The sequence below is a fragment of the Mandrillus leucophaeus genome, unplaced genomic scaffold (assembly GCF_000951045.1).
Source record: "Mandrillus leucophaeus isolate KB7577 unplaced genomic scaffold, Mleu.le_1.0 Scaffold497, whole genome shotgun sequence".
Classification (NCBI taxonomy): domain Eukaryota; kingdom Metazoa; phylum Chordata; class Mammalia; order Primates; family Cercopithecidae; genus Mandrillus; species Mandrillus leucophaeus.
The window spans coordinates 1,664,375-1,681,513 of NW_012105331.1; the positions used below are offsets into that span (position 1 = coordinate 1,664,375).

Genomic DNA, 17,139 nt, shown 5'->3' on the forward strand with positions numbered 1-17,139 from the left:
TATATATAAAGTGATTCAGCATGATACTTTATCACTTAAAAACTACTTTCTTATGCATTCTTATAATTTTCAAAATTACTAATGTTCTGTAATATACCATGAAATATGATACTTTAAGACTCTGTGAATGCTTTTCTCTTTTTTTTTAGCATTTTATATTTTACACGTCCACATACTTTATCTCATTCATGTTGCCCAACAATCTTATGAAGTAGGATTTGCTGAACTGCTTTCAAAATGATGAGAGGATTTGCTCAGGATCGTGAGCTAATGAGGGACAGAAGTCTTCTGAGAGTTGGGACAGTGTTTTCCTCCATCCCTAAGCTATGTATGATTTATTACTCAGTGAAGAAATCAAAAGAAAAAAAAGAGTCTAGAGTTCTGTCCTAGTTGTAAGGCATGGAAATTATGAAGACAAATGAGAGCCTTTCTCTGGCCAAATAAGTACAGTGATTCTGATCTTAACTCGAGGGAAAAAGCATTCCAAGGAATTTCAGGTTACGCAGTCCTAAAGATTGAGACATAGAAAAAGAGAACTCCCAGGTATTTCTGTCCAGAATGATGAAGACCTTCTGCCAAAGCTTCTATTAGGCTTTAGAATATGTACAAAGAGTAAATTAGTGCCATATGTCACTTGAGGATAGAAGTTCAGTATTTGCTTTGAATGGTTAACAATTCCAGGCGAGGAAAGGACATTTATTTTGGTAGGATGTTTCTATGTCGTCAATTTGTTTATCTGTTGTGTTAAGGCGGACCCAGCTACAGTTTTTTAAAAAATACATAATCTTAAGAAATGCAGCCATTGTTTCCCCAAGGAATTAGCTTTTGAGTGTTCTTTCCAAAGTAATAGGAGTTCATTTCTGGGTTGCTTGTTTTGCCCGAGACTGGGTGAAATTATAAGCTCTGTTCTGCGAGTATTCAGGCAGAAAACACTAAGTGGCCAGAGTATGCTAACTCTGAATATTTTTCTCCTTTTCTCTGCTATTGTAAAAGAAAGAGCTGAATGTTCCACTGTGGCTCTTCTGAATCCTCTTTTCCCAAACAAAAACGATGCCCATTTTCTCTTCAGACTTTTAAGCTCTAGGAATTTGAATAAGTTTTGAATACTTCCATTGGCTTATACTATAACACAGAACAGTCAAATTCTGTTTCATTCACTTTGGTTTAAGATTACAGGGAGCTACTCGATTTTCAGATAAATAAAAAACTTCATGGTTTGTATTGTGACCCTCATAATGCCATTCTTAAGGCCTGGTCTGCACTGGCTTTCCCAAATCCCTGAGTTCTAGTCTTGGCTCTGTGGCTAATTATTGATGTGACGTTGGGTTAGTCACTTTATCTCTCTAAGTCTTAATATCCCTATTGGTGAAATTAGAGTCTAAAGAGTTAAAATTCGTACACCCAACACTGATTGACTGCCTCTGATGGGCAAGATACTACCCCAGCCCGTTGTAAGTGCTAATGCTTTTTGAGTGAAAGGAATAAGGAAAATAAAGCTGAATCAGACTAGCTAGCGAGGAATTTACATGGAGGGTGGGGGTGGGGTGGGATGCAGACGAGTAAACCATACATGAAGATAAATAAATAAATAAAGAGTGTGAGTTATGTATCTTAATATCATATCACACTCTACATAGTCACAGTGTAATTTTAGTTAGGGAGAAAAAATGTGCTACCATTCAAATAGTTAAAAATGAATTGGCCCCAAACCTCTTTTGGGGAGGGAAACGTAGGTATGTCATGTACTTTTAGGACTTGAAGTATAGAATTTAATAACCAGAAATGATTTGAGTGTCATCTAGCCCAACTTTCTCACTCTACAGATGAGAGAAACCAAGGATTAATTTCCACTAAGATCAGAAATAAGCTATGGTACCTGCTATTACCATAACTATTTTCTACTGTTCTGGATATCCTTGTTAAAGTACAAAGACATGAAACTGAAATATCCATGAATAAGATAAGACATGAAACTGAAATAAACCTATTGGAAAGGAAGAACACAGATAATAATATGATTATAAATCTAGTCAATCCATAAGAATAATCTGTAAAACTTTCAGTAGGATAATTTAGTTATGTCTAATTATGAAAGTAACATTACAAAAATTAAAAGCTTTATTTTAGTACAACAACAATTTAAAAACTTATCCTATCAAAAAAAAGTTTCAATTCTGCCCTTTGTATCCATGGGTTTTGTATCTATGGACTCTACCAACCATAGATGGGAAATATTTGAAAAAAAAAGGATGGTTGTATCTGTACTGAACATGTACAGAGTTTTTTTCTTATCATTATTCCCTAAACAATACAGTATAAGAACTATTTACATAGCATTTACATTGTATTAGGTATTATAAGTAATCTAGAGATGACTTAAAGTATACAAGAGGATATGGGTAGGCTATATGCAAATACTATGCCATTTTATGTAAGGGACTTGAGCATCCTCAGATTGGGAGTCCTGTAACCAATCCCCCATGGATTCAAGGGACGACTGAACAAATCTATAAGGCTATGGTATGAACCTATGTGAAAAAGCAAAACTAAACTAAACTAAAATTCCTTAACTAATTGAGGTACTTTAAAAAATGGAATTCCTAAAAAGATTTGACCTTCTCCTTGAAGTTGTATTTAAGTTTATAAAATATCAGTTCTTTTCAAATAATTAAGAGTTTAACATAGACCTAACCAAAATCTCAAATAAATTTTGTAGGAAAATTAATACATTTATTCAAATGTTTACTTCGATGAATACATTGATTCTATCAGGAAAAATAAATGGGTGATTATAGTTAAGAGTTTTTGAAGAGGAAGAGAATAAAGGTGATTTTGTTTCTTCTATGTATTGCCAGTTATTATAAAGCTACAGTAATGAAAACAAGAGATGCATTAAGTGTCATATCAATGAATAAAATTGAAATCCATAAATCAGATGGTAGTGAGTAAAATGATTTATTTGTGACACAGAAAGCATCCCAGCTTAATGGGGAAATGATTGATTGTTCAACAAATGTTGATGTAACATCTTCTTGTTTGGAAAACTTGAAATTTGCTCCTCATATGTACATCAAACTTTCAATTTCAATCATAAATTTCAATTGGGATAAGTAATTATGAAAAAATCAATAAAAACAATTAAAATATAGATATCTGTATATATAATCTTGGCATAGATAAGGCTTATCTAAACAAAACTATAAAACAAAGTATAAACTTCTGATGAATTTGATCCTTTAGAAAGAGAAAACTTCATATCAAAAAACTGGAAATAAAATGAAAAGACCATCAGTCAGCTGTGGTGGTACATGTAGTCCCAGCTACTCTAGAGGCAGAAGTGGGAGGATTGCTTGAGCTCAGGAATTTGAGGCCAACCTGGGCAACATGGCAAGACCCCGTCTCTAAAAAAAAAAAAAAAAAAAAAAAAAAAGGACAAGTGGCCAGGTGCAGTGGCGCACACCTATAATCCCAGCACTTTAGGTGGCCAAGGTGAGTGGATCACCTGAGGTCAGGAGTTTGAGACCAGCCTGAACAACGTGGCGAAACCCCGTCTCTACTAAAAATACAAAAAAATTAGCCGGGCATGGTGGAGCATGCCTGTAATCCCAGCTACTCTGGAGGCTGAGGCGGGGAATCGCTTGAACCAGGGAGGCAGAGGTTGCAGCGAGCCGAGATAGCACCATTGCACTCCAGCTTGGGCAACAAGAGCGGAACTCTGTCTCAATAAAAAAAAAAAAAAAAAAGACAAATGATAAATTGGATAAAATATTTGCGTTGTTTTTTTGACAGAATTAATAGACTTAATAACTATAGAATTCTTACAAATCACTAATAAATATACCGGTATCAGAATAGGAAAAATAAAATAGGCAGAAACAATTAGATAATTCCAAGAAGAAATGTCACTGGCCAATAAAATTTGAAAAAAGTGTTAAACTCATTGATAAGAAATGCAGTAAACAGTAGTGACATAGCTTTTGAATTTGCATATGGTGAAAGATAATTTTTAATAATCTGATGGTAGAAACTTACGTTGTTATGACGTTTTTGGAAATCAGTTTGACATTATGTATGACATTGAGCATTGAGAGTTCATACACTTTGCCATAGAAATTTTGCTTCTGGAGCTGGGAGGTCATAAATGATTACTAGAATGTAGTCAGAATTATATTAATAATTAATTATTGTAATAATTAACATAATTATATAATTAGAATGTGATGCAACACTCTTTTCATGGTAAACGGGCAGAGTGGTTTGACAACACATCCTGTTTTCACTCAGTATCTGTTATGGTTTGGTTCTGCTTCGTGGAAATACTATTTTGTATCTCTTTTGGCAAAGTGAAGCCACATCAAACAATGTATTGGAGAGAAAGTTCTCAACAGCACATTTCTTTAGATCAGACATCAGACAAACATCTTCAATAATAATTAGTTTCCCCTACCACAGAGTTCCCCAACTCCCAGGCCACAGACCTGAGCTCCGCCTCCTGTCAGAGCTGTGGCAGCAACATTAGATTCTCAAAGGAGTGCAAACCCTATTGTGAACTGCGCAGCGGTTTATATATTGCAATGTAATAATAGAAATAAAGTGCATATTAAATGTAATGTGCTTGAATCATCCTGAAACCATCCGCCTTCCCCTGATCTGTAGAAAAGTGTCTTCCACAAAACTGGCCCCCAGTGACAAAAAGGTTGGGGACCACTCCTATCATATAGGGGGAGACACAAACTAATGCGCTACACACAAAATCTCCACTGGGCCTGTTTAATGTAGAAAACCATGAAACATTCCCTAAAACTTTATCCTAAGCTGGCTTATTGTTTTATGGCGTTGCAGGAAATGACTTGGAAAGGTTTATAAGCAGACTCTGCTGAGAAGCTTCTAAAGATCCCTGTGACCTAGGGACAAAGCATCCACATTTTCCTCTAAACGCTGAAGACGTTGGCAGACTTCTTATTTTGGCAAAATATTGTATGTTCTGAAATTAATGGAGCATTTCTTTTTTTTTCCATTTTAATGGATGACAGCATGGAAGTAATTCGTCTAGGACACAGTTATTTTATAAACTGGGACCGGAAGATGTATTATTCTCGAAAAGCAACACCTGCAGAGGCTCGGACGACCACGCTCAATGAGGAACTGGGGCAGATTGAGTACATTTTCTCCGACAAAACGGGTACCCTCACTCAAAACATCATGACCTTTAAAAGATGTTCCATTAATGGGAGAATCTATGGTAAGAGACACAGTTCCTTTCTCTTAATGGTATTTTTAACAATTTCTTAAATAACTTACCCCATTAAAAAAATTTAAAAATCCAAAACAATCACTGGCTTTCTTATTAATATGGGCACCATCAGCATCTATCATATAGATGCTGGTATGCTTGGCAGACAGTAAATTCTCATTGAATATGTATTGGATAAATGTTGAGTAGTTTAGATGAAACTTTGGATTTATTGCCATTTATGGATAGAGAAGAGGGTTAGATAAGATAACTCTCTGAAGTTCCTTTCAGTGCTCTGTGGGATTCTTTATTATTATTATTATACTTTAAATTCTGGGATACATGTGCAGAACGTGCAAGTTTGTTACGTAGGTATACATGTGCCATAGTGGTTTGCTGCACCCATCAACCCGTCATCTACATTAGGTATTTCTCCTAATGCCATCGCTCCCCTAGCCTCCCACCCCCCAACACGCTGTGGTGTGTGATGTTCCCCTCCCTGTGTCCTTGTGATCATATTGTTCAACTCCCACTTATGAGTGAGAACATGCAGTGTTTGGTTATCTTTTCCTGTGTTAGTTTGCTGAGAATGATGGTTTCCAGCCTCATCCAAGTCTCTGCAAAGGACATGAATCATCCTTTTTTATGGCTGCATAGTATTTCATGGTGTATATGTGCTGTATTTTCTTTATCCAGTCTATCATTGATGGGCATTTGGGTTGGTTCCAAATCTTTGCTATTATGAATAGTGCTACAATAAACATATGTGTGCATGTGTCTTTATAGTACAATGATTTGCAATCCTTTGGGTATATACCCAGTAATGGAATTGCTGAGTCAAATGGTATTTCTGGTTCTAGATCTTGAGGAATTGCCATAGTGTCTTCCACAATGGTTGAACTAATTTACACTCCCACCAACAGTGTAAAAGCATTCCTATTTCTCCACATCCTCTCCAGCACCTGTTGTTTCCTGACTTTTTAATAATCACTATTCTAACTGGTATGAGATGGTATCTTATTGTGGTTTTGATTTGCATTTCTCTGACGGCCAGTGATGATGGGCATTTTTTCATGTGTCTGTTGGCTGCATAAATGTCTTCTTTTGAGAAGTGTCTGTTCATATCCTTTGCCCACTTTTTGATGATGTTGTTTGTTTTTTTCTTGTAAGTTTAAGTTCCTTGTAGATTCTGGATATTAGTCCTTTGTCAGATGGATAGATTGAAAAATTTACTTCCATTCTGTAGGTTGCCTCTTCACTCTGATGATAGTTTCTTTTGCTGTGCCAAAGCTCTTTAATTAGGTTCCATTTGTCAATTTTGGCTTTTGTTGCCATTGCTTTTGGTGTTTTAGTCATGAAGTCTTTGCCCATGCCTATGTCCTGAATGGTATTGCCTAGGTTTTCTTCTAGAATTTTTATGGTTTTAGGTCTTATTTTTAAGTCTTTAATCCATCTTGAATTAATTTTTGTATAAGGTGTAAGGAAGGGGTCCAGTTTCAGTTTTCTGCATATGGCTAGCCAGTTTTCCCAACACCGTTTATTAAGTAGGGAATCCTTTCTCCATTGCTTGTTTTTGTCAGGTTTGTCAAAGATCAGATAGTTGCAGGTGTATGGCGTTATTTCTGAGGCCTCTGTTCTGTTCAATTGGTCTATATATCTCTTTTGGTAGCAGTACCATGCTGTTTTGGTTGCTGTAGCCTTGTAGTATAGTTTGAAGTCAGGTAGCATAATGCCTCCAGCTTTGTTCTTTATGCTTAGGATTGTCTTGGCTATATGGGCTCTTTTTTGGTTCCATATGAAGTTTAAAGTAGTTTTTTCTAATTCTGTGAAGAAAGTCAATGGTAGCTTGATGGGGTTAGCACTGAATCTGTAAATTACTTTGGGCAGTATGGCCATTTTCACAATATTGATTCTTCCCATCCACAAGCATGGGATGTTTTCCCATTGTTTGTGTCCTCTCTTATGTCCTAGAACAGTGGTTTGTAGTTCTCCTTGAAGAGGTCCTTCATATCCCTTGTTCGTATATTTCTAGGTATTTTATTTTCTTTGTAGCTATTGTGAATGGGAGTTTACTCATCATTTGGCTTTCTGTCTATTATTGGTGTATAGGAATGCTTGTAATTTTTGCACATTGATTTTGTATCTTGAAACTTTGCTGAAGTTGCTTGTCAGCTTAAGGAGATTTTGGGCTGAGACGATGGGGTTTTCTAAATATACAATCATGTCATCTGCAAACAGAGACAATTTGATTTCCCCTCTTCCTATTTGAATACACTTTATTTCTTTGTCTTGCCTGGTTGCCCTGGTCAGAACTTCCAATACTATGTTGAACAGAAGTGGCGAGAGAGGGCATCCTTGTCTTGTGCCGGTTTTCAAAGGGAATGTTTCCAGCTTTTGCCCATTCAGTATGATATCGACTGTGGGTTTGTCATAAATAGCTCTTATTATTTTGAGATATATTCCCTTAATACCTAGTTTATTGAGAGATTTTAGCATGAAGGGGTGCTGAATTTTATCAAAGGCCTTTTCTGCATCTGTTGAGATAATATGTGGTTTTAATCATTGGTTCTGTTTATGTGATGGATTATGTTTATTGATTTACCTATATTGAATCAGCCTTACATCTCAGTGATGAAGCCAACTTGATCGTGGTAAATAAGCTTTTGGGCGTGCTGGTGGATTTGGTTTGCCAGTATTTTACTGAGGATTTTCGCACGGATGTTCATCAGGGATATTGGCCTGAAATTTTCTTTTTTTGTTGTGTCTCTTCCTGGTTTTGGTATCAGGATGAGGCTGGCCTGATAAAATGAGTTAAGGAGGAGTTTTTCTTTTTCTATTGTTTAGAATAGTTTCAGAAGGAATGGTACCAGCCCCTGTTTGTATTTCTGGTACAGTTCAGCTGTGAATCTCTCTGGTCTTGGGCTTTTTTTGGTTGGTAGACTATTAATTACTGCCTCAATTTCAGAACTTGTTATTGGTCTATTCAGAGATTCAACTTCTTCCTGGTTTAGTCTTGGGAGGTTGTATGTGTCCAAGAATTTATCCATTTCTTCTAGATTTTCTAGTTTATTTGCATAGAGGTATTTATAGTATTCTCTGATGGTAGTTTGTTTTTCTGTGGGATCGGTGGTGATATCCCCTTTATCACTTTTTATTGTGTCTATTTGACTCTTCTCTCTTTTCCTCTTTATTATTCTGGCTAGTGGTCTGTCTATTTTGTTAATCTTTTCAAAAAACCAACTCCTGGATTCATTGATATTTTGAAGGGTTTTTCGTGTCTCTATCTCCTTCAGTTCTGTTCTGATCTTAGTTATTTCTTGTCTTCTGCTAGCTTTTGAATTTGTTTGCTCTTTCTTCTCTAGTTATTTTAATTGTGATGTTAAGATGTCGATTTTAGATATTTCCCTCTTTCTCCTGTGGGCATTTAGTGCTATAAATTTCCCTCTAAACAATACTTTATCTATGTCCCAGAGATTCTGGTACATTGTTTCTTTGTTCTCATTGGTTTCAAATAACTTATTTATTTCTGCCTTTATTTCATTATTTACCCAGTAATCATTCAGGAGCAAGTTGTTCAGTTTCCATGTAGTCGTGTGGTTTTGAGTGAGTTTCTTAATCCTGAGTTCTACTTTGATTGCACTGTGGTCTGAGACTGTTTGTTATGATTTCTGTTCTTTTGCATTTGCTGAGTAGTGTTTTACTTCCAATTATGTGGTCAGTTTTAGAATAAATGCAATGTGGTGCTGAGAAGAATGTATATTCTGTTGATTTGGGGTAGAGAGTTCTGTAGATGTCTATTAGGTCCGCTTGGTGCAGAGCTGAGTTCAAGTGCTGAATATCCTTGTTAATTTTCTGTCTCGTTGATCTGTCTAATATTGACAATGGGGTGTTAAAGTCTCCCACTATAATTGTGTGGGAGTCTAAGTCTCTTTGTAGGTCTCTGAGAACTTACTTTATGAATCTGGGTGCTCCTGTATTGGCTGCATATATATTTAGGATAGTTAACTCTTCTTGTTGCATTGATCCCTTTACCATTTTGTAATGCCCTTCTTTGTCTCTTTTTGTCTTTGTTGGTTTAAAGTCTGTTTTGTCAGAGACTAGGATTGCAACCTCTGCTTTTTTTTGCTTTCCATTTGCTTGGTAAATATTCCTCCATCCCTTTATTTTGAGCCTATGTGTGTCTTTGCGTATGAGATGGGTCTCCTGAATCCAGCACACCAATGGGTCTTGACACTTTATCCAATTTGCCAGTGTGTATCTTTTAATTGGGGCATTTAGCCCATTTACATTTAAGGTTAATATTGTTATGTGTGAATTTGATCCTGTCATTATGATGCTAGCTGGTCATTTTGCCCATTGGTTGATGCAGTTTCTTCATAGCGTCGATGGCCTTTACAATTTGGTATGTTTTTGTAGAGGCTGGTATGGGTTATTCCTTTCCATATTTAGTGCTTCTTTCAGGAGCTAAGGCAGGCCTGGTGGTGACAAAAATCTCTCAGCATTTCCTTGTCTTTAAAGGAGTTTATTTCTCCTTCACTTATGAAGCTTAATTTGGCTGGATATGAAATTCTTGGTTGAAAATTCTTTAAGAATGTTGAATATTGGCCCTCACTCTCTTCTGGCTTGTAGGGTTTCTGCAGAGAGAACCACTGTTTTTCTGATGGACTTCCCTTTTTGAGTAACCTGACCTTTCTCTCTGGCTGCCCTTAACATTTTTTCCTTCATTTCAACCTTGGTGAATCTGATGAGTATGTGTCTTGGGGTTGCTCTCCTCAAGGAGTATCTTTGTGGTGTTCTCTGTGTTTTCTGAATTTGAATGTTGGCCTGCCTTGCTAGGTTGGGGAAGTTCTCCTGGATAATATCCTGAAGAGTGTTTTCCAACTTGGTTCCATTCTCCCTGTCACTTTCAGCTACACCAATGAAACGTAGGTTTGGTCTTTTCACATAGACCCATATTTCTTGGAGGCTTTGTTCGTTCCTTTCCATTCTTTTTTCTCTAATCTTGTCTTCATACTTTATTTCATTAAGTTGATCTTCAGTCTCTCTGATATTCTTTCTTCTGCTTGATTGATTCAGCTATTGATTCTTGTGTATGCATCATGAAGTTCTCATGCTGTGTTTTTGAGCTCCATCGGGTCACTTATGTTCTTCTCTAAACTGGTTATTCTAGCTAGCAATTCGTCTAACCTTTTTACAAAGTTCTTAGCTTCCTTGCATTGGGTTAGAACATGTTCCTTTAGCTTGGAAGAGTTTGTTTTTACACACCTTTTGAAGCCTACTTCTGTTAATTCTCTGTCCAGTTTTGTTTGCTTGCTGGTCAGGAGTTGTGATCCTTTGGAGGAGAAGAGGCGTTCTAGTTTTTGGAATTTTCAGCCTTTTTGCACTGGTTTTTCCTCACCTTTGTGGATTTATCTACCTTTGGTCTTTGTTGTTGGTGACCTTCAGATAGGGTTTTGTGTGGACGTCCTTTTTGTTGCTGTTGATGCTATTCATTTCTGTTTGTTAGTTTTCCTTCTAACAGGCCTCTCAGTTGCAGGTCTGCTGGAGTTTGCTGGAGGTCCACTCCAGACCCTGTTTGCCTGAGTAACACCAGTAAAGGCTGCAGCCCAGCAAAGATTGCTGCTTGTTCCTTCCTCTGGAAGCTTTGTCCCAGAGGGACACTTGCCAGATGTCAGCCAGAGCTCTCCTGTATAAGGTGTCTGTCGACCTCTGCTGGGAGGTGTCTCCCAGTCAGGTTACCCGGGGTGTCAGGGACCCACTTGAGGAGGCAGTCTGTCCCTTAGTGGAGCTCGAGCGCTGTGCTGGGAGATCCGCTGCTCTCTTCAAAGCTGGCAGGCAGGAACATTTAATTCTGCTGAAGCCGTGCCCACAGCCACCCCTTCCCCCAGGTGCTCTGTCCCAGGGAGATGGGAGTTTTATCTATAATCCCCTGACTGGGGCTGCTGCCTTTCTTTCAGAGATGCCCTGCCCAGAGAGGAGGAATCTAGAAAGGCAGTCTGGCTACAGAGGCTTTGCTGAGCTGTGGTGGGCTCTGCCTGGTTCAAACATCCTGGCTTTGTTTACACTGTGAGGGGAAAACTGCCTACTCAAGCCTCCATAATGGTGGATGCCCCTCCCCCCACCAAGCTTGAGCATACCAGGTCAACTTCAGACTGCTGTGCTGGCAGTGAGAATTTCAAGCCAGTGGATCTTGATTATCTGAGTTATCTCAGTAAGGGCAGCATTTTATACTTGATTCCTATCAGCTCTGGGGTTTATGTAAGTGCACATGGTTTTGGGAATCTACTATTCATTTACAGGGCTGCCTTGAATGGCCAGATAAGCTGTTTCATTAATACCCACTTCTTGTTTGTGTGCTTTTCTCAGAATACATGCTCTATATTTGGCTTTTCAAGCATTCTATTTATATGTGACCCTTGTCACCCCAGCGCTGGCCGATTTGCATATTGTTACTTCTGCTGAGAGCACAGAGGCTCTGTGGAACTTTCTGTGGATTCCTCTGGTCTCCCAGTGTCCCTTCACGGGACTCTGAGTGTGAGTTTCTCAATACAGAAATCTCAGGAAGTAAAGGAAATCCAAGAAAGAGGGAAAACCTTTCCTTTGTCCCCTGATGGGAAACTTCATACATTGCCAAGTATTTTAAAGCAAGATTTGACCCTGAACAAAACTAAGAAATAGAAGAAGTTGATGTTTGCAATCTCCTACTTTTTGACCTCCTTTGGTTACCCACACCCATATAACCCATGGTCATTATGGTTTCCTCAGCTGTCTTCCACTCCCAGTTTCCTCTCCTGCCATCTCTGGTAGTGGACAAGATGATTTCCAACCTGGACTTCCACAAGCCCACAGTGGTATTGTTATATCAATATATTAATCTTATATCAGTATCATAATGACTGGTAAATAACAGAACCTTTCTTTAAAAAGTTCCTATTGGACATTATTTTCAGAGGCTTTCTAAAAATATTGCTTTAACCCAAAAAGTAGCTTAAATAGGAAACTTTTAATCAGAATATTGAAAATATTTTGAATTTTGGGGACTTTTTGGATTTTTTTTTTTGCCACATATTGATCTAATAATACAATCACTTCTAGGAAGCAATCTTAAAGGAATTATCAGACATGTGGACCAAGATTCATTTGTAGAAATGTTTATCATATTTTATGATAAAGGTTCTATTTTTGGAGAAGGCCCTTGACTTTCACAAGATCTTTGCAAATCTCCAAATTCACAAATCCCATGATAGCTTGTAATTCCTCTCATGAAATGCAGGAAAGTAACTTAAAGATTTAAGTGATCCTTTAGACTCTTATTTTATATGCTATTATAATTTATAATGCATTTACAATACCATTAAAATAAATTCTTACTAAAGCACTCACAGAATGTTTCAGAATCATTTTTCCTTGTTTTCATACAAGTTGGGCATATTAATATCACAGATGCAGGCCTTGGGAAAATGTAACATTCGACTGTAATTTATCTAAATCTTCTATTTCCTGGGTAAGAAATATTATCTTCTTAGGCAATTTTTCTTCACTTTCATCACCAGCCCTGTAAATGGGCTTTTATTGTAGGGAGGAGGCAGACCATTTAACGCAAAGACACATTTTTTTTTCTTTTTCTTTTTTCTGTCATTTTATTAGAGTGACGGCGTACAGGGTAACCACTAGAGCATAACACAGTGAATTTGAGATTTAAATTCCAGGTGCTAGGCCAGTTTCATTCACTAGCTCAGGGACTCCTCCCACACCACAGCCATACAGCATTCCAGATTCAGACCAATGCCCCAGAGAAACAACAAATAGAACTGCTTGTCGAGTGGTTGGTGCTCATAGCATTGTATAACGAAGAGAGAGAGAACTTAGATTAAAAAACCCACTATGCTTACTTTAGTTTTCATTTAGTCATGTCATTTTGAACCATTCTTTGGTTCTCTTATCCATAAAACGGAAATGAAAATCTTCACTTTGCAAGTTTATTATAAGGATCAGTGATAATTTAAAAGCCTGGCACAGGCTGATTCAAGTAACTCTTTTTTTTTTTTTTTTTTCCAACTTTTAAGTTCAGGGGTACATGTTCAGGATGTGCAGGTTTGTTACATAGGTAAACGTGTGCCATGGTAGTTTCCTGGACAGATCATCCCATCACGTAGGTATTAAGTCTAGCTGTTCTTTTAGCTGTTCTTCCTGATGCTCTCCCTTCCCACATCAACAGGCCCCAGTGTGTGCTGTATTCCCTGTGTGTCCACGTGTTCTCATCATTCAGCTCCCACTTACAAGTGAGAACATGCAGTGTTTGGTTTTCTGTTCCCATGTTAGTTTGCTGAGGATAATGGATTCCAGCTCCATCCATGTCCCGGCAAAGGATATGACCTCATTCCTTTTTATGGTTGCACAGTATTCCATGGTGTATATGTACCACATTTTCTTTATCCAGTCTATCAATGATGGGCATGAGGTTAATTCCATGTCTTTTCTATTGTGAATAGTGTCGCAATGAACATATGTGTGTGTGTATCTTTATAATAGAATGATTTATATTCCTTTGGTATATACCCAGTAATTGGAATGCTGGATCAAATGTTATTTCTGCCTTTAGGTCCTTGAGGAATCGTCACACTGTCTTCCACAATGGTTGAACTAATTTACAGTCCCACTGTAAGAGGTTCTCTTTCTCCACAACCTTGCCAGCACCTGTTATTTTTTGACCTTTTAATAATAGCCATTCTGACTGGCGTGAGATGGTATCTCATTGTGGCTTTGATTTGCCTTTCTCTCCAATGATCAATAATGTTAAGCTTTTTTTCATATTTTTGTTGTCCTCATTTATTCTTCTTTTGAGAAGTGTCTGTTCATGTCCTTTGCCCACATGGGAGTTGACAGGTTTTTTCTCTTATAAATTTGTTTAAGTTCCTTGTAGATTCTGGATATCAGACCTTTGTCAGATGGATAGATCACAAAATTTTTCTCTCATTCTGTAGGTTGTCTGTTTACTCGGATGATAGTTTCTTTAAGTCACTCATTATTATTATAAGAAATATAATCCTGGCAAATAGTATGAAACTTTCCAATGCCAAGTAAAAATTAAAAAAAAATTAATGCCTCACAATAGGGAAAGTGAAAGTAAATTATGCTACATCTATAATCATGGGCTACTATACAACGATTCAAAATAAGATTCAAAACAATTTGATTGATAGGAGAAATTCTCATGGTTAAAAACTGTAAGAACAAGAAGTTTATGAACAATGTGAATATATGTGTATATAAAAATACACAATAAAAATCATTCTACAAATACTAGTTATTTCTGGATGAAGGGAAGTGATTTTTATTTTCTATTGTAAATGTCCCCTATTTTCCATTATACCTGTAATAAGTACATATTAGCTTAATCAGATAATCAAGAACTTGCCCACCCTAGGACATGGTTCTATTGAGCACTACAGAACAGAATCACACAGCTGGGGGGACCAGGGCAAGATGGCCAAATAGGAACAGCTCCAGTCTGTAGCTCCCAGTGAGATCAACGCAGAAGGGGGACAATTTCTGCATAATGGTGATATAATAAATAATAAGTGTATTCCTTAAAACTAAATGTCTAATCTAATTTCAATTTCACTTTTAATTCTCAATTTTTGTTTTGTCAGGCGAAGTACCTGATGACCTGGATCAGAAGACTGAAATAACTCAGGTGTGGAAGTGATAAAATTTTATTCTTAGTTTCAATTTCAAATTATATGTGGTTTTAAGAAACTGGTAAACTTTTAGTGTCCTGATTTCCACTAAGACCAGATGAGATACTTAATGCATAACATTAAAAAATAGATTAATATGATTCAGAATTCCTTCTTATACTACTGAACCAACCACAGAGTTCCTCCTGTTTTTTTTTCTTGAGATATTTGTGCAGATACAAGGAATCATATTTCCCCACCTTTTACATAGTGGAGAAATATAATTACATAGGTGGTGGCATAATTTACATAATGTTCTTCAACTTTCTCAACAATATATCTTGGAGATCTTTCTAGATTAGTTTTAAAAAAGTACTTTCTCATTCTTTTTAATGGCTGAATGGTATTTTGTTATATTGATGTTCCAAAATTTATATGAAGACATTTAGGATTTTCAATATTTTTCTAGTAAAGAAAATGCAGCAAAAAAAACCCCCCAAAACTGGATACATATGTTATTTCACATGTTAGAGAATATAGAATCTGTTTCTAGAAATAGAATTGCTAAATCAAAAGATATATGCATTTGTAATTTGATAAATATTGCAAATTGCCTTCTTTAGAATTTATAACAATTTACCCTGACACAAACAAGTGTAAGAATGTCTGATTTCCCCCACTCTCACCAACACAATGTTTTATCAAAGTTTATGATCTTTGGTGAGATTATATGAAAAATGGGTACATCAATATTCATTCTAATTTTAACTTCTCTTATTATAAGTGAGGTTCAACATATTTTCATATGTTTGAGAGCTAATTATGTTTCTGTAAGTTTCTGGTTCGTAATTTTTTTACCCATTTTTTTCTATTGGGTTGTCTATTACAAAAATTAATTTGTATATTTCTATATTGGGGAAAATAAGTATTTGTCTGTGAAATGAGTTTTATGTATTCTTTTCACAATTTGTCATTTGTCCCATGATTATTTTTTCTGGTATTTTTGCCATGAAAAATATTTTATTTTCATGTAGTTGAGTTTATCACTTTTTCCTCCATCACTGAGTTTTATGTCTTAGATATAAAGCACACCATCATTATAGAGTTAATGTTTTTTGTTTAAATCTTAGATTCATTTGGATTTTATCCTGGTGTAGAAGGTAAAGCATAAGTCCAACTATATTTTTCTCCAGGTGATTACTGACTTTACCCATTTATTTAAAAGCTTGTCCTCTTTTTCACTGATTTGGGATGTTACCTTTATAGCATGCCAAACTCTTGTGTACTAGATCTATTACTGAATTTTTGATGTGTTTTCTTTCTATGCATATGTTAGTATCATACAGTTTTAATTGTTGACAAAGTCTGGGTGTGGTGGCTGATGGCTGTAATCTCAGCACTTTGGGAGGTGGGAGGATCACGTGAGGTCAAGAGTTTGAGACTAGGCTGGCCAGCATGGTGAAACCCTGTCTCTACTACAAACATAAAAATTAGCCAGGTGTGGTGGTGGATGCCTATAGTCCCAGCTACTTGGGGGGCTGAGGCAGGAGATTTGCTTGAACCTGGGAGGCAGAGGTTGCAGTGAGCTGAGATCTCACCACTGCACTCCAGACTGGGAGACAGAATGAGACTTCATCTCAATAAAAAGAAATTTATTGACATTGACAAGGCTCTAACATTTGGTAAGACTAATTGTTTTTCAGTGCTCTTTTTTTTTTTTTTTCTGTAGATTTCTCTGAACTGTTTTGCTTAAACTTTCCTCATGATTTTTTGTTAGAATGATGTTAAATTTATTGATTATCTTAAGAAGTGTTAATATACTTATGATGTTGAATCTTCTTATCCAAGAACATACCACGTATTTCAAGCTACTTAAGTCATATTTTGTGCCTCTCAGAAGCATTTTCAGGTTTTCTGCATAAATACGTTGCTCATTAAAAAAAATTATTCCTACGTATGCAATTAATTTTGGGGGTTCTTTGAAACCAAGGAGAACAAAGACACAACATACCAGAATCTCTGGGACACATTTAAAACAGTGTGTAGAGGGAAATTTATAGCACTAAATGCCCAGAAGAGAAAACAGGAAAGATTTAAAATTGACACCCTAACATCACAATTAAAATAACTAGAGAAGCAAGAGCAAACACATTCAAAAGCTAGCAGAAGGCAAGAAATAACTAAGATCAGAGCAGAACTGAAGGAGATAGAGACACAAAAAACCCT

At 36.6% G+C, this 17,139-nt stretch overlaps 1 protein-coding gene across 1 annotated transcript in view; it reads left to right on the plus strand.

The window, feature by feature from the left end:
* Positions 1 to 17,139, plus strand: part of ATP8B4 (ATPase, class I, type 8B, member 4) — a 267,168-nt gene that overhangs the window by 144,598 nt on the left and 105,431 nt on the right. The window contains exons 13-14 of the mRNA XM_011995769.1: positions 5,034 to 5,242; positions 14,887 to 14,930. Coding sequence (XP_011851159.1) covers positions 5,034 to 5,242; positions 14,887 to 14,930 — 253 coding nt within the window. The remainder of the gene's footprint in view (positions 1 to 5,033; positions 5,243 to 14,886; positions 14,931 to 17,139) is intronic.